The sequence below is a fragment of the Lotus japonicus genome, chromosome 6, assembly GCF_012489685.1.
Source record: "Lotus japonicus ecotype B-129 chromosome 6, LjGifu_v1.2".
NCBI classification, from domain to species: Eukaryota; Viridiplantae; Streptophyta; class Magnoliopsida; order Fabales; family Fabaceae; genus Lotus; species Lotus japonicus.
Window position 1 is genome coordinate 11,716,985 of NC_080046.1, and position 15,608 is coordinate 11,732,592.

General features: G+C 39.2%; 2 protein-coding genes and 1 long non-coding RNA gene across 3 annotated transcripts; 1 reads left to right on the forward strand and 2 right to left on the reverse strand.

Annotated features, from left to right (window-relative positions):
- Positions 1-1,238: 1,238 nt before the first annotated feature.
- Positions 1,239-3,935, reverse strand: LOC130723154 (L-type lectin-domain containing receptor kinase S.4-like). Its single transcript, XM_057574110.1, has one exon. The coding sequence runs from the start codon at positions 3,457-3,459 to the stop codon at positions 1,393-1,395; it is 2,067 nt and encodes a 688-aa protein (XP_057430093.1). The 5' UTR covers positions 3,460-3,935; the 3' UTR covers positions 1,239-1,392.
- A 408-nt stretch (positions 3,936-4,343) lies between these two features.
- On the forward strand, positions 4,344-5,361 carry LOC130723155 (uncharacterized). Its single transcript, XR_009014205.1, has 2 exons — positions 4,344-5,177; positions 5,302-5,361. It is a non-coding gene; the product is annotated as an uncharacterized LOC130723155 (long non-coding RNA).
- Positions 5,362-11,138: 5,777 nt separating this feature from the next.
- LOC130722312 (ribulose bisphosphate carboxylase/oxygenase activase, chloroplastic-like) lies at positions 11,139-14,868 on the reverse strand. The gene is made up of 7 exons (XM_057572998.1): positions 14,711-14,868; positions 13,585-13,904; positions 13,371-13,476; positions 13,186-13,271; positions 11,922-12,394; positions 11,457-11,750; positions 11,139-11,360 (listed from the first exon to the last, which is right to left on the reverse strand). The coding sequence occupies exons 1-6, from the start codon at positions 14,750-14,752 to the stop codon at positions 11,470-11,472; spliced, it is 1,308 nt and encodes a 435-aa protein (XP_057428981.1). The 5' UTR covers positions 14,753-14,868; the 3' UTR covers positions 11,139-11,360; positions 11,457-11,469.
- Between the last annotated feature and the right edge of the window lie 740 nt (positions 14,869-15,608).

Consider the following 15,608-nt stretch of genomic DNA (forward strand, 5'->3'; position numbering starts at 1 on the left):
TCGCTGACTTCTTAAAAGTTGATGGTAGCATTATGCACTTCAACGCGTCTGATGCGCCTACAATAACCATTTTTGTGTTAAAATACACTAAATGGTCATTTGGATCTGAGTCGCCATAATAAGAATCAAGCTTTAACGTCTTCAAATTATCTGGGATGGCGGTGTATGCTATTTCCTCTGTAAAAGGTTGAAAGTCCACCACCGTCTCAGCCATTCGTCGATCGCCCTCTCGTAACCCCTGAGTTTGATTGAGATCAGTAAGTTGATTTTGTAACTGTTGATTGTGTTGACGAAGATCATTGAGATCATCCATGATCCGCTGAAGAACATCGGGAGGAACATCATTTTGTTGGACATGATTCCTCTCTCCGTTCGCCCCGGATCGAGTCACCATTGCGGTGAAAAATGAAGCCTAGGAAAGTATCCTTCGGCCCCACGGTGGGCGCCAATGTTCCGGTATGGAACCACTAAGCGGGCTAATCAAAATAGAGGGCGAATGCAAAGCAAATAAGACAAGTAAAAATGCGTGAAAATGATAGGATCCCCACCGCTGGGGTGGTTCCTGTTATTTATAACTTGGGTTTTGGTCCGAACGAACCATGGGTTGCCCGACCTATTTAATATACAAACGTTCAACCCAAATGTCTTATATATTGGTACGCCCATATCAGACCAGACGCTGACAAGTTGGTCTCTAAATTTAGGAAATACGTTGGTTCTTAGATCCGAAAACACGTTAACTGATGTTAACAGTAATGTTTACGTGTCACGTAAAATGCCACTATGGACTTCCAAATATTTTATTTACAATCTAGTCCGTGCAACTATCAATTTGGTCCTCTTCTCCTCCTCTCTCCCCACACCTCTTTCTTCCACCTCCCTCCCCCACCATTCCACAATCCTCCCCCACCGCCATCAGTGCCCATCAGGCCATCACTTGTCCCCTCCCCACCCTTCTCCCCCTTCCTTTCTAATCACAAAGAAGTATTTCCTAAGTGGAGAAGGAGAAGAGGACCAAATTTATAGTTGTAGGAACAACTAAAGGCCAGTTGGTGGAACTAGAACAAATGTTGAAAATTCGGATTCAAACTAATTTTCAATCATGAAAAGTTCATTGTAGAAGTTAACGTGACATGACATGTAAGCATCACCATTAATGTTAGCTAAAGTTTTTAAACCTATCAACAAACTTGACCGACGTCTTATTACATTACGAATTACAAGAAGTAGTTTCTAAATTTAAGGCCCAAAATTATCCCAACTAATTTAATTATTCACTCTTAAATTTCAACAAAGCCCATAGCTCATATGTAGTTATGTACAAAAACAAAACAAAAATACAAAAAGAAAAGAAAAAAAGAAAAAAAGGGTGGGAAAGATCGCTCCGGCCAACTACCTACCCTCCTCCCGGCCACCGGAAATTGAAAGCGGCGATGCAGAACCAACCTCCACGTCATCACCGACCGACGACGACCACGTATTCTCCCTATCAAAAAACGACGACGCCGTATACGAATGCACAAAATCACCAATCCCACCACCGCCAACCGCGGCGGCGCCACCCCCTTTCTTCCCATCGAACTCACCAATCTCCGGCACCGGCACCTCCCCCTCCAAGTACCTCACCACCTGCCTCATAGCAGGCCTCCCCTCCGGCGACTCATCGGAGCACATCAACCCCACCTTCAGCACAAGCACCGCCTCCGCCTCATCAAAAACCCCACCCAGCCTCGAATCCACCACCTCCAACGCCGCCCCCACGCGCCGCCGATCCCAAACCCACTCCACCAGCACAAGCTCCTCCGGCATCGCCTTCGGATCAATCGGCCTCCTCCCGCACACCACCTCCAACAGCAGCGCCCCAAACGCAAACACGTCGGAGCTCGTCGTCGGCTTCCCCGTCCGCGTGAGCTCCGGCGCCAGGTACCCCAACGTCCCCACCACCCTCGTCGTGCTAGGATTCGCGCCATGATCGTATAGCTTCGCCAATCCAAAATCCCCGAGCTTCCCATTCATCTCACCGTCTAACAGAACGTTCCCTGCTTTGATATCTCTGTGAATCACCGTTTGCTCCCACTCTTCATGCAGATAAACGAGACCCGAAGCCACCCCTTTGATGATCCTGAATCTCTGTTCCCAGCTCAGAATCACTCTCGGTTGATCGAATATGTATTTGTCCAAGCTCCCATTCGGCATGAAATCGTAGACTAGGAGGAGATCGTTTTGCTTCCGGCACCATCCCAGTAGCTGAACGAGGTTTCTATGGCGAAGCTTTCCGATGGTGGTGATTTCTGATACGAATTCTTGCCACCCTTGTTTTGATTCATGGGAGATTCGCTTCACGGCGATTTCGGTGGTGGTTTTTGGGAGCAACCCTTTGTAGACCCTGCCGAATCCGCCGAAGCCGATGAGGTTTTTCTCCTTGAACCCTTTTGTGGCTTTCTTTAGCTCTTTGTAGGGGAATCTGTGTGGACCAACATTGTGCTCCCAAGGTTCGATCACATCAGTGTTTTTCGACTTTTTGATTAGGTAGAATGATGCTAAACTGATTGCGGCGAGTACTAGAATGAGAGCAGAGAAACATAGTCCTAAGGTTAAGGTTTTTTGAGTTTTGTTAGGTGAAGAGAGTGAGGGAAGGTTTTGTAAAGAGAGGGTTTTGGCCTCTCCATTCATCTTGAAGCTCCAACCCAAGATGTAGTGGGAGCTAGCTAGCAATCCTGTTGAGGAAGAAAATCCTATGTACATGGTTTCTTGGAGAATTGGTGAGAGATTGACATTGTAGGATAAGATTGGGGATCTGGGTTTTGTAGAGGATGAGGAGAGTCTAACTTCTAATTGATTGTTAGAGGAATCATAGTCAATCCATGCTTGAATCACCTTGCCACTCTTCAAATAGAGGTCTTGTTTGTTTGCTGATCCGTCTGCGAAAAACGCAGCTTTAACTGATTTGTTGGATGTCATGCTGTTAAGGTTGATGCCAATGTGGTTGTCGTTGATGTCGCCGAATTCAAAGTCCTGGACCGTGTCGAATTCCACTGCGAACAGGTGGTTCGACAAGTTCCCAACGTCGTTCGGGTTGAGGAGGCCTAAGTACTGGCTGGGATACGCGCCTGGAAGCTCCTTGGAGGGAGAAATGGTGAAGGCGAAGCCATGGCCACCGAGTTTTGGGTACTGGGGGATAATTGCAAAAGCAAAAGCAGTGGAAAAGGATAACACTTTGGAGTTGGTGGTGGAGGATGAGTTCTTGAACTTGATTGGGTTTGAGTAAAAGGCATGACCGACTACTCTTTGAGTGTCGTTTGTCAGGCGAAGTAAGCCTCTTTGCACGATCGCTGCAACGCCGTTTAAGCTTATGTTGGTGGCAGCAGCAGCACCATGGAATCCATCAAAGAAGAGCTCATCTTGATGAGATTTTACAGAGTTGGAGGCTAGAAGGATCAGGATCCAGAGAAGAAGCATGAGTGTTTTTGTAATGAGTGTTGAACTGAGTGGATAGGCTAAGTGAAGTAGTACTAAATATGATAAAGATTTCAAAATGTTGGAAGTCTTGTGTTCTGGTGTTAAATGCTTGTGATCTTGTATTGTTGTGCATTGTTTGGGTGAAGCGCATTGAGCAAGTTGGAAGAGTGCGTAGTGCTTTTTGCAGTTTGTGGGCTGGAAATTGAAACGTGGTTGTTGCTCATTTTGTATGATTTATCACGTGGGTGTTCTAGTGCTTCCGGATAGTGACTGAACAGTGACAGTTTCATGTGTGGTTCCTAAACTCCATTCTAGTTTTAGGCAAATGCCTTTTTTAGTGTAGGGAGAATGTTAAGAAAAGGGGGAAATTATACATTTATATATATTATATATAATGTGATAAAAAAATAGTTAAATAGGAAAATGAAATGTATGTTAGGTATCAAAATCCTGTTTGAATATATATTAAAAATGGATTGTTGATTGTATGTGTTAATGTGTCAACTCAACCATCAAAACAAGCAAATATTCTTTCAAACAACTAATTATTCTAAATATTTAAGTTGTTGGGTGAAGATTACACGAATGATTTTATATAATTATTTTTAACACAATCTCACGCAAGAGTCTGTTTGGGTTTGAAATGTGGATTATGCACATACTCACCTATTATGTACTGAAATTTAATTTTTTATTAGAAGAATTGAGGGCGGCATTGATTGAACTCTTGAGCGCTTGTAGTTGACCTGATATCGATCATATTAGAATTTGAAACGTCTAATTCTACCCAAAAGCCTCAAGTGTTGATGATTGTCTTCTCATATATAAGGGTTATCACTTTAGTCAATATGAGACTTTTCAACATACCCCATCACGTTTAGGGCTAGACATCTGAAGTGTTGAGTATTCAAGAATGAACACATGCAGGTAATCCATATACGAATATTCTCCACTTAACATTGGAAGATAATGAGGTGAAGTGAGGTTGAAGAGGAAGAACAAGATGAAGGTGATGGGTGAAGTGAGAAGATGAAGAGGATGGGGAGAGGGTGTATTTTTGGGTTTTACAAAGTAGGGGTGGAGGTTTCAATATCAACTCCTTATTTTTCTTAACATTTGGATCAGGCTCATACCACTAGGGTGGACAAGTTACAAACTGGTCCACCCATATCCACCGGCCAGATATAATATTTTAATTATGTGGTCAGGATTTGCAACCTTTCACCTGTGGTTGTGGTTAGTGACATTATTTTGAAAAATTGCAAAGAAATCCATCTGAGTTAAACCCTCTTTCTCTCTGATATGACATGATGTCCACCAATCCTTTGAAACCCAGTAATACATCTCCATGGCCGCCGTTCATATCATCTTCATTTCACAATTTCTCTGCACCACATCATCTCCATCTCTCTTCTCGAAGGCTACGAAAGAGTGGGTTCCACTAAATTTGTCAATAAAATGAATTTTCCAACAGCGGAGCTGTGCATAGAGCATGAAAAAAAGGTGTATGAGTACTCACTGTTGTCGTTGAAAATGATGGCAATGGCATTGACTCTTGGAAGCGAAGGATGACAAGGATGCCAAACATCCCAAGCATTGGTAGAACAACAAACCTCGAATAGTTGTAGTTTGTGATAAAAAGTGGACAAATTCTGGTTTTGTAAGTTGGGGATAGATGCATGTGAGATGTTCGACGAAATGCTCCATTTGAAATTGAGGTGAAATTGATGACATCAGTGTTGAATTTTCACCATACTTCTTCATTTCTCTTATTTCGTTCACTATGTTGAATGTCAGTGTTGAATTTTCACCATACTTCTTCCTTTCTCTCATATGCCATAGGGTACTTTTGGCGTAATGGCAGTTCTGCTCAAATGGAGCTCAAGAAATGTGGTTTGTAAATAGTCAATATCCCATACCCAGCCTTGTGTTTAGGTTCTTTTTATAGGTTGTGTTTTTGTGAATGGTAGATTGCCTTCCATGTGCCACATTCAGTCTGGTATATACCCTTTTCAGTGTCCTATGGAGGATGATTTTAACCCTTTTTGTGACTTGTAACATATACACGTTTATGTGCCGTTTTGTGACTTGTAACATGTCCTGTAACACATACATAATGATTTTTAGCACATGTGTTATAATCTTAAGATTTAACCAAACCATTTAACCATGAAAATGGCAATGGAAAAATGAAAAATTTGTAACATAAATTTGATTACTAGCCTTGCGTAATTCATGACCTCCTCTATATACGAATTGAATTGCAGCATGATAATAATGTTGAAAAATGATTTAGAGTAACATAAATTGAAATGACATACTCAAATTGAAACACTGGAATACAATCTCTTAATAAGAAGTCGCAAGTGGTTCATAAATAAGGTGCCCTTAAACACAATATCTAGAAATTTATGATTGGATGGCTCAAAGTTCATAAACAACATAACAAGTACTTAAACATAGGTATAAACAAGGCTAATTGTTACGAACGACACTCATGACCGGTCGTAGTTAATTTGGGAGAAAAGTGAAGAACATTGTGCTTCCAGGGGACATCTCTAACTCCTTGCACATCCCGTACCAGCCTTCACATAAATAAGATTCATTCCTGTTTCTTTTGGTGGGACGAATTTCACAATCTGCCGCAGCATTCTTGTTTAACACGCTCACATTTATGGTTGCTATTCCAATAGCTAGGAGTCTCCCTGCCACCCTTGCTGGTAATGCTGCAACAATAAAAGGCATCATATTTCATCACGTGAGGTAAATTGGAGATATTAAACTTAGACTAAATGATATGAAGTGATGGGATCTTACCAAAGGGTTTTTACTATCTGCTAACCTTTTGTTCACAACCATATGCCAATTATTGTCTCGGTCAAAGTCATCATCTTCAGAATCAGATTCAGAGTCAATGTGTATGACCTGTGGTCCTATCTCACCTTCTCCCTCCCACTCTCCCTCGCCTCTCAACCTCCATAACCAATCTGAATCCTCACCTTCATGTCTCTCCTTCCTCTTTAATTTCTCTTTTAATTGTGATTTTCCTTCCATCTTTTTAAAAGAACAAAGCACAAAGGAATATATCATATCATCAACAAAAAACATTTTCCAATAGCAAATAGGCTGGACTTCCAGAACCAGAGATGGCATTCCTCATTACTCAGTAAAAAAAGATAGGATAATTTTAGTGAAATCGCATAAAAAATGGAGTATGCAAAATCAAATCACTTACTACCATTTATTATTTAAAGTAATTACATTGAAAATCATTGCCAGATTTTCCAATTCCAATTTCCCCAGTACATAAAGCCCTGAAGTTTTCAGCTGTTTCTGGGTAACATCAGCAAAAAGTTCCATTAATATTCGCCCAGCTTTCATCTTTCCAATCGCAATATCAAAGAAAACTTTTGGATTTGTCATCTTCACTACAACAAAATTTCCTTGTTCCTTGTAGTGAAACTGAGGTCGAAACAAACAAGATTCAACAAAAAAATGGAAATATTGATTCACGACTATTGGGCTTTGGACATGAAGGAGAGCCGGTTGGGTCCGGCTCAAAAGCTTCCCGGCGGCAAATCTGGTGCGGCGCCGACCGAACAATATTCGTCAAACCTCTCTTCACCAGATCGCCCGCACCAGTGAGTTCTTCATCGCCAATCTTCGAAGGTGCAGTTTTCTTTTCCTCAACGACTCTGTTTGCTGCCGATGTTGCTCTTCGAATCAAGATCATGGACGACAGCGACCAAGAACAAAGTGACGACAACAACAACCAGAGATCGAACGAGCCTGAGATATGGAACGAATCGAACGACCCTCAGAAGGGTAGAAAGTCTCCAAATTTCTGGGTTCAATTACATGTTCGTGAGCTTAAGTGTGTATTACCAAAAACGCTACAGAGGAAAGGTTCAGATTCGAGAGGAATGATGAAGTCATGAATTTAGGGTCTTGGGGTATTGGGGTTATGGTATTATGATTTGCATTTAAGTGCGTACAATTAAGTCTATTTACGAAGGTCATCTTTGCAAATTCAACAAACACTACCCCCAACCCACAAACCTGAAAAATCCGGTCAAAAAGGGTGGTCCATGGGTGGACCAGTTTTAAACTTGTCCACCCTAGTGGGCACCCATAAACAATTCTTCAAACTATCGAATATTCAAGTCTTATTTCAATTTTGTAATCGTATGTTGGATGGTACGATGGATGAATGACTAATGCTTACGTTATAGGTGATTCCGTTTGATTTTGAATCACATGTTATCAGTGGCGGATCCAGAATTTTTATGAAGCCTGGGCAAGTTTAGGCTTAAGCGTAACTGTCCTCACCTGACGTATGACCCAAGGTTTTAAATTGCGGTTGCGGGCACTGCGGCGTAAATATTGGGAGAGCCATAAACATAAAGAAAATGGTTTAGAGTATGGTTTGCCACAAATTCCCTTCTATCATTATATCTATAATATTCACATCCCACACATCCTTCTGATAAAAATTTCCACCTCTCCCAACCTAAAATTCTAATTGATTGATTGAACCTGGTAATAGCTGATCAAGATTATTTTTCTACTTTGCTAGTTGTTCACTAGATCATAAACATAGTTGATTCCACGTATTTTAATCTTTCTTTTTATATTTGTCTTTTAATCCCATCACACCATTTATTATATTTCTCATTTCTCTTAATTTTTTATTCTTATCTTTCTTATATAATTGTGAGTAAAACGAGTGTTTAACGTCATTTTCCTTGTAAATAAGCAACCTCAAGATAAACATATAGCTCTAAACTTAGCATAAAAAAATTCTGATCTACCAAAAAAACCCACCCATATGTAAAAGGAAAAATAAAAAAAGTATAATTTTTCATAAATATGGATGATTTTCTTATTTTTGGTGGAAGGAGTGGTTTTGTTCATTCATTAAGAGAAGCAAACAAACAAACAAAACAATAAGCATGTGCCAAGCCCAACACACACGTCCACACAGTAGGGCCAAAGATCCAACAATAAGCCAGGCCCGTGGACACACAGCAGGGCCTTTATTTTGTTTTCTTTAAAAAATTGCAAAACCCTAAATGTCAATCTTATTCTTTCTTTTGACCAAAAACAAAAAAAATCTTATTCTTTCTCTTTCTCCATCTGTTTCCAGCCGTTTCCTTCTTCTTCCAGGCACAACTGTTTCATCTCTTCTGCAGATTTCTAACAATTTCTAAATAATCCCCCACACCACATTTAATCTCCCCATGACCCTTCTTGCTGGCGCCCTCTCTCCTCTAATTTCACCTTAACCTTTCAATTTTGCCCATTTTCTCTTCTTCTTTTTTTCCCCAAAACTGACCTGTTCCAAAGAAAAAATTGTTTTTTTTTTCAGAGCTTGGGCAAAGGCCCTAGCTAGCCGGGCGGTAAATCCGCCCCTGCATGTTATGTTATCCAGTGAGTACAAAATCTGTGGTATAAGTCTTGCGTTATAGGATCACTAATTTGATTATCAATCACATGTTGCGGTATTCAATTTGTGTTTGTGGTGTAGCTTTCTCCCATTATTTTTTCCATGTGCCAGATAAGTGATGCTCTTATCCTTGGTTTGGCTAACTTAACTTTTAGGCTTAATCACACTTTTAGTTTTCAAGCATCACAATTGTGAGAAGTAAGTCATGTTTTAAAATGGGAAATTTAAGAGTCCACATTTGTTTGACATTGCACTTTTGATCGTTCTGTCACTTCTCTGTTAAAAAAACTAACAGTTTTATTTATGTATCACCAAATGAGTAACATTACAAGTGATGATTAAGATATGTCATGTCAATTTGACACTTAATTGCACGATTAATATCATGTATGGCAAACAAGTAAGCATCTCACTCACGTGAGTATTTGAAAAATCCAACTTTTAGGTGGAGTAGACATTGAAACCTCAAGACTTATGTTGCAAAATCAAGATATTAATTACTGCTAAGCCAAAGTATAATCTCAATTTATATATGCACAACATAATATATAACTACACTATAACTGGTAATTTTAAACATATTATCTTTAGCAAAAGTGAGAATCAAACTATAAACCTTGAAAACAAGAGCAGGTGACTTAGGCACTAAGTTTATGCACAAAATAATATAAACCATAGAACTCTAAACCATAGAACTCTCTCTCGTTGCCTTTGCTTTTAATCAACCCATGCATTTTGCAAAAGATTCCATTTTCTAGTAGTGATATTCTCTATTTAGTGCTGGCATTTGGTAATTATTGTTGGAGATAATAATATAACTTATAAAATTATTTTACCGAACAACTTAAACTTTCGAGATAATTAGTTATTTTGACATAGTATCGCTTCAAGCCCAAACATACAAGCTTAAACAGGTTCTTGTGTGAGAGGGCGTGTTAGAGATAATAATATAAAACCATTCATATAATACTTAACTAACGAATGTCAAAAAAAAGAACACTTAACTAACAATTTAAGTTTTTGAGATAATTGGTTATTTATATCATAGATTCATAGTGGATCGTATTTTGAAGGGAAACTGCAGATTATTATATTGTGGTAGATTTGGAAACTAATGGTTCTTCAAGTGATAGAACAAGTAACTCTTCAACTAAATGAGGTAATTAATAATTTGCAATGTTTGTGATATGGTGAGTGTATCTACTACATCTTATTCTCGAGTTACTATTCATAAGAAACCACCAATGGCATTTCGACATGTGTACTGCTTTTGTGACTTTTTCAAATTTAGTTTTATTTTTTTAGTTGAAATCTATTACTGCTTTTTCCATCTTTTAATCTGGGCCGTTGAATAAAATAATCACAGATCACACAACCCTACCTGTTTCTCTCTCTTCTCGAACATGTGAGGTTGGCAGAGCCGCCGCCTCCGCTCCCCGGTTTCCATGGGGAAGCACCGACCCCATGTCCCTTCAGCCACCCTTCCTCTGTAAATTTCGTCCTTTTTCCCCAATTTCTCGCTTCTCCAACTGTAGCAACGTCACTGATTTCCCCGTGCCAACTGCGTTCGACGTCACTCGGCTCTAAAGATCTACTTCCCACGATCTTCGGCACCTTCCCATGGCTTCCTCGACGTTGGCCATCAAGTCGCTCCATCAACCATTGCGTTGTAAGCCTCTATAACAGTTCTTCTGTGAACCTCACCATTACGTGGTTTAGCTCTTCCCATACGTTTCCTCCTAATTTCGTCCTTTTTTCGAATTGTTTATCTGATTTCATTGATTAGATGTGCCTTTTTTGAGAGATTTCGTACTCTGTTTGCAACCATTCCCCATTGTCATCTTCAGTTCATCCAATTTTTATGCATCTGTCATTTACATTTTGATTTGAAGTTGGGATTAGCTTTGTAGATCTAGGGTTATAGGTTGAATTCTTTACACAACCTTTTCTTCTTTGAATGTTTCTTCAGATCCATTTGCCTATAAATGCTCACACAATTCAACCCTCGCTCCACCACCATTCACACAACCATTACTCCACCACATTTCACACAATCCTCACTCCAATCTCTGAGATGGCTGGTGGTATTAATTCGAATCAAAATGGTGAGTGTATATAATATGTCCTTGAGCTCAGAACTCAGACTTTGTCCCCAAATTCATCATATCCTTAGCACTCACTTGATATCTTCTCATGGCAAACATAATTAAATGTAGAAAAGAAACCTCCAGTATAGGCAGGAAAAAAAGACACCAAATTCAATTTAACATTGTACACAAAATTTTACATGAAGACAGTTCAACATGAAAAAAACATTCAAACTTGGGCATTCTCCTTCCACCCAATACATTGACAAAGCTAAGAATGTTACAAGAAGATTGCATCACAACTTCTAGCACCTGGATCAAAGTTGAGGCATTGGAACACTACAACCTTCACGGGAATATTTACTTGCCTGCACAGAAAACAATTAACTCAAGATCTCAGACCAAGTTTTGTTTGAACTTAATATAATTGTCCTAGTTAGAGGGATATAAAGCTAGATGCAAACCTCCAATGAAGGCTTAGAAAGTTCCCCTCTTGATAGCATCGTCATTAGCATTACCAAGAGCAGCTTCATTCAAGTACTTGTCAGCCAACTGGACTCTCTTCACATTCTCTTGTTCTTGCACAAGCATGTTACCATACTCCAAGAGCTTCTCCAGGGTCATCTTGGGCTGCTCAAATACTGGAGGTCCTTCCTTTGAGTTCACAAGCTTCTTTCCAATCAAATCAACACCAACACCAGAAATCCACTTCCTCACTTCATCATCATACACTCTAGCCCTCAATGCACCAAAGAAATCTACAGCACCACAAAAGGCAGTATAGTGTTAGTACCGCATATACATATTTGGAAATTCTTCTATAATTGATTCTAAAATCAAACCAATTCTTAGTAGAAGCTTCTCTGACTAGCTTCTGGGTGTTAGAATTGATTCTGTGTAAAAATAAGCTGACGTTGCAGGGTACTTACCGATGGATTGACCAGGGAAGGTGTCAACAATCGTGACAACAGCCTCTTCAGACACATTGTCAGTTTGGAAAATCCCCTTGCAGACACCGATGCGGTCTTCCCTTGTAGGCGCCCAGTAGAACTTCTCCATACGCCCGTCACGGATGAGAGGAGCATACAGTGTTGAGAAATCGTTACCGGTGACAACGATGGGCACACGGGGGTTGTCTTCCTTGTTGTACATGCCGGGGAGCTGCACATTTGTGGGGTTATCAGCAATGTTCATGAGGGTGGCGTTAACCATCTGGTTGTTGACAGTGTACTGGGTGGTTCCACCCATACGACCTGCACCTGCATCAAGATCGTTGATGAAGAGAGCACACATCTTTCCCTTCCTGATTATATCAGCAGCTTCGCGGTATCTCTGCCTGATCAACTTCGCGGGTTCTCCTGCATTTCCACTTTCCAGCTCTCCAGCACTCATCATGATGGGGCTGGAATGTAATTGCAACATCGCACAGACATTAGAAGTTGAATTTAATTAGTATACACCGACAATGTAAACTGTTTTACACATACATATATATATATGTGAGTAATAAGTTCAACATAACATTGATTAAAAGATGGCGATAGTTAGCAATTAAGTGAGTTGTTACTCTTAAGTATAGAGTTAATTGTTAATTAGAGTGAGTAGTAATCTAACTAATCAAGTTTGATATTAGTTAGTTAGCATTACTTTCACATTGTTAGTTACATTTTGTACATGTATATTAGCTCATAGAACTGAGTTGAGCAAGTAATGAAAGACTCATTCATTCAGTAAAATTTCTGCAGTTCTCTGCAATTTCTTTCTTCTAGATTCACTTTGAATCTCGTTATACCCACAGACTCATTGCTTTAAGGTTTTGGGTCAATGTGTAGTGTTGGAGCACTATACTAGTCTTATCTTTTAAGCCCGTCGTTATACAGTTCTCGCATCTTCTTTGACACCCTCTCATACTCTAATAGTCTTATCATATTTCATTATCTTTTTTGTTTTCTTTGAATTTAATCTAACTATCATATGGCAATATGATATAACATACACTCATTATGTCTAGCCATTAAACACTTGTAGCAGATTATGTAGCATAACATATATAATATGTTATTCCATTGGAACACATTACGTATCAGTTGTTGAGTTTTAATTTCAAAGTTGTGAGGTTCAATACTTCATATCTATGTACTAGCAGGGTGCATGGAGTTAAATTTAAGAGGGCCTAGTAGAGAAAGTACTCACTTGATTCCCATCTTTTGGAAGACAAGCTCACATTGGAAAGATTTTCCTTGTCCTTTGCCCCCCCAGATACCAAGAATGAGAGGAACCTGCAAAAAACAATGAAAGTATTGAATGTTTCACCCAATTCTGCTAAAGTCATACTGCAGTTTTGTTCATTAACTCATTCATGTATGCTAATTACATACCTTGATGTTGGGCAGGGTCAAGAAGTTCTTGGTGATGTGAACAATAAGCTTGTCCATGAAAGCGGGAGCAATGTAAAATCCACCCTCGGTGTTGTCAAAGTTGTACCTGAAACACCATAATAACCACGTAATAAGTTTAAAATTCAAAAGAAGCTTCATCATTCAAAAGCAAACAACACAATTTGAGTTAAAATTCACAGCATGTGTTACTCACTGGCGAAGACCGGTGCTAATGTACTCATAAGAGCTCATGACTGCATAGTGAGTTCCGGCATTCTGTGGAGCTTGGAAGAGGGGGTCAACCATGCCCTTCCCTCTTGTGATGTCTTGCTGGTCATCGGAAATATCGTAGGCCAGACCCCTCCATCTGTCTCCGTCAGTCTGCTTGCTCTCATCAATCTCTGCAGCAACAATTTTGAAGCTTCCATTGGAAACCTTGGTGTTGGGGAGCCTTGAGATAACTTTCTTCAAGCTGCTGCCAAAGAAAGCTGAACTGGGAACTGAAGCTCCAGCTCCAGAACCATTCAAGCTCAACTGCAATATACATCACAGTAGCGTCTATGATGATTAAATTGATTCAATTTATGAAGATTTTTCTTAGAAAACTAGAATTTGAAAGTTTGAAGCAGAATTATAATGATAGAGAGACTTGATTTGCAACAATTGAAAAGTTGAGTGACTAAATTTGTTAGAAAACTATTGGGGGAGTAAATGCATGTTTGGACAGAAGCAAAAGCTAAAGCTAAGAGAAATTACACATAGTCCAAAATAGGGGAGCAAAAGTGGGATTAAGCTTAACTAAAAAAACTTAACAATTCCCTATATATATTCTGAATCATTGTTAGATTTTTACACACTTTCAATATCCAACATCTTATATCATGCATCATTTCTACTATTGAATCTATAAATTCATTACTAGATTGTTAAGCCACTTCATACCAGCCTAATAGCAACAATCCTTTGAACTCGGTCTGTACTATATGCTGTTATAGTAAAACATAGTAATAATACAATTTAAATCACTTGATTTGGGCATGTCATTTCTCAAACACACACACAAGGCTTATTGAACTAATTTTTTTTTTCTTTTTGTCTTTGACGGGTGTCCCCACCTATTCGGGAAACTACAGATGTCCCTCCCAACAAATAACATTTTCAGACTTCGAACTTGTGTTCTCACTTTTACTGGAGTCTAGCCTGCTTATCACTACCAAAACCTTGTTGGTCCATATTAAACTATCTAAACATGCATATCAAATTATAAGACCTTAAGGGCTATAGTAATTAAACAAGTGCTAAGTGTAACAAAGATGGAAATATGGAAAAGCATGACATACTGGAGTTTTGACAGCTCCAATAGTGGAAACAGAGGCAGCCATTGATGAAGGTGTTGTGGTACAAAGAACTGAAAGAAAGAGGAGAGGTACTTTCTTCAAGCAAATTCAATGCAAGTTTATGAGCAGAGCAGGTGGCTTATATTTAGCTGATGGGTAAGAGTGTAACAACAGGATTGGTCTTAAAACCCTGACATCCACACAATGAAGATTACCTATGCTGCCACGTGGCAGGCATATGGTGCCCGCCAATTCTCTGTCACTGTTAGTCTTGGACATGGACCTTAAGGTTAGGATTGAAGCTTTTTCCAGCTCCACCAGTGTTAAGGAGAGTTTATTGCCACACATGGATAGGAGGATCATCTTGTCTTGGATAAAAAAGATAAGTGTTAATATTTGATGTTTTGTAACCAATAATTATACAAAAAAAATTGACAAACAATTATACTAATAATTGAGGTACTGTTTAATAAAGACAAGCCAATAGATTCAATTTTCAGTTTTGATGAAATTATGACGAGTATTGTCAGGTCGAGATAAATTTAGTATGCATTATGACTGAAAAAGAAACAGAATTTAATTTGGTAAGTCTAATATAATTTTCATAAATAGGGATTGGAGCACCATCACTCTTGGTCCAGAAGGTGGGTTCCATGGACCCAACTGTGAAAACAAGCTCCTTGTTCTCTCTGCTGCTCTCTCCTTATCTCCATTACCTGTGGTATGTGGCTCTAGGAATTCCTAATTTCCCTCATCCTACCATTAGAGGAAATTCAAAACTTCCCAAATTTATTCAATGTAACAAATATTAAAGATTATATTATATATGTATATATCTTTCATCAAGTTCTTATAGAAGAACCAGCAAATACATATTCATAGTATTAGTAATTTATCCAAG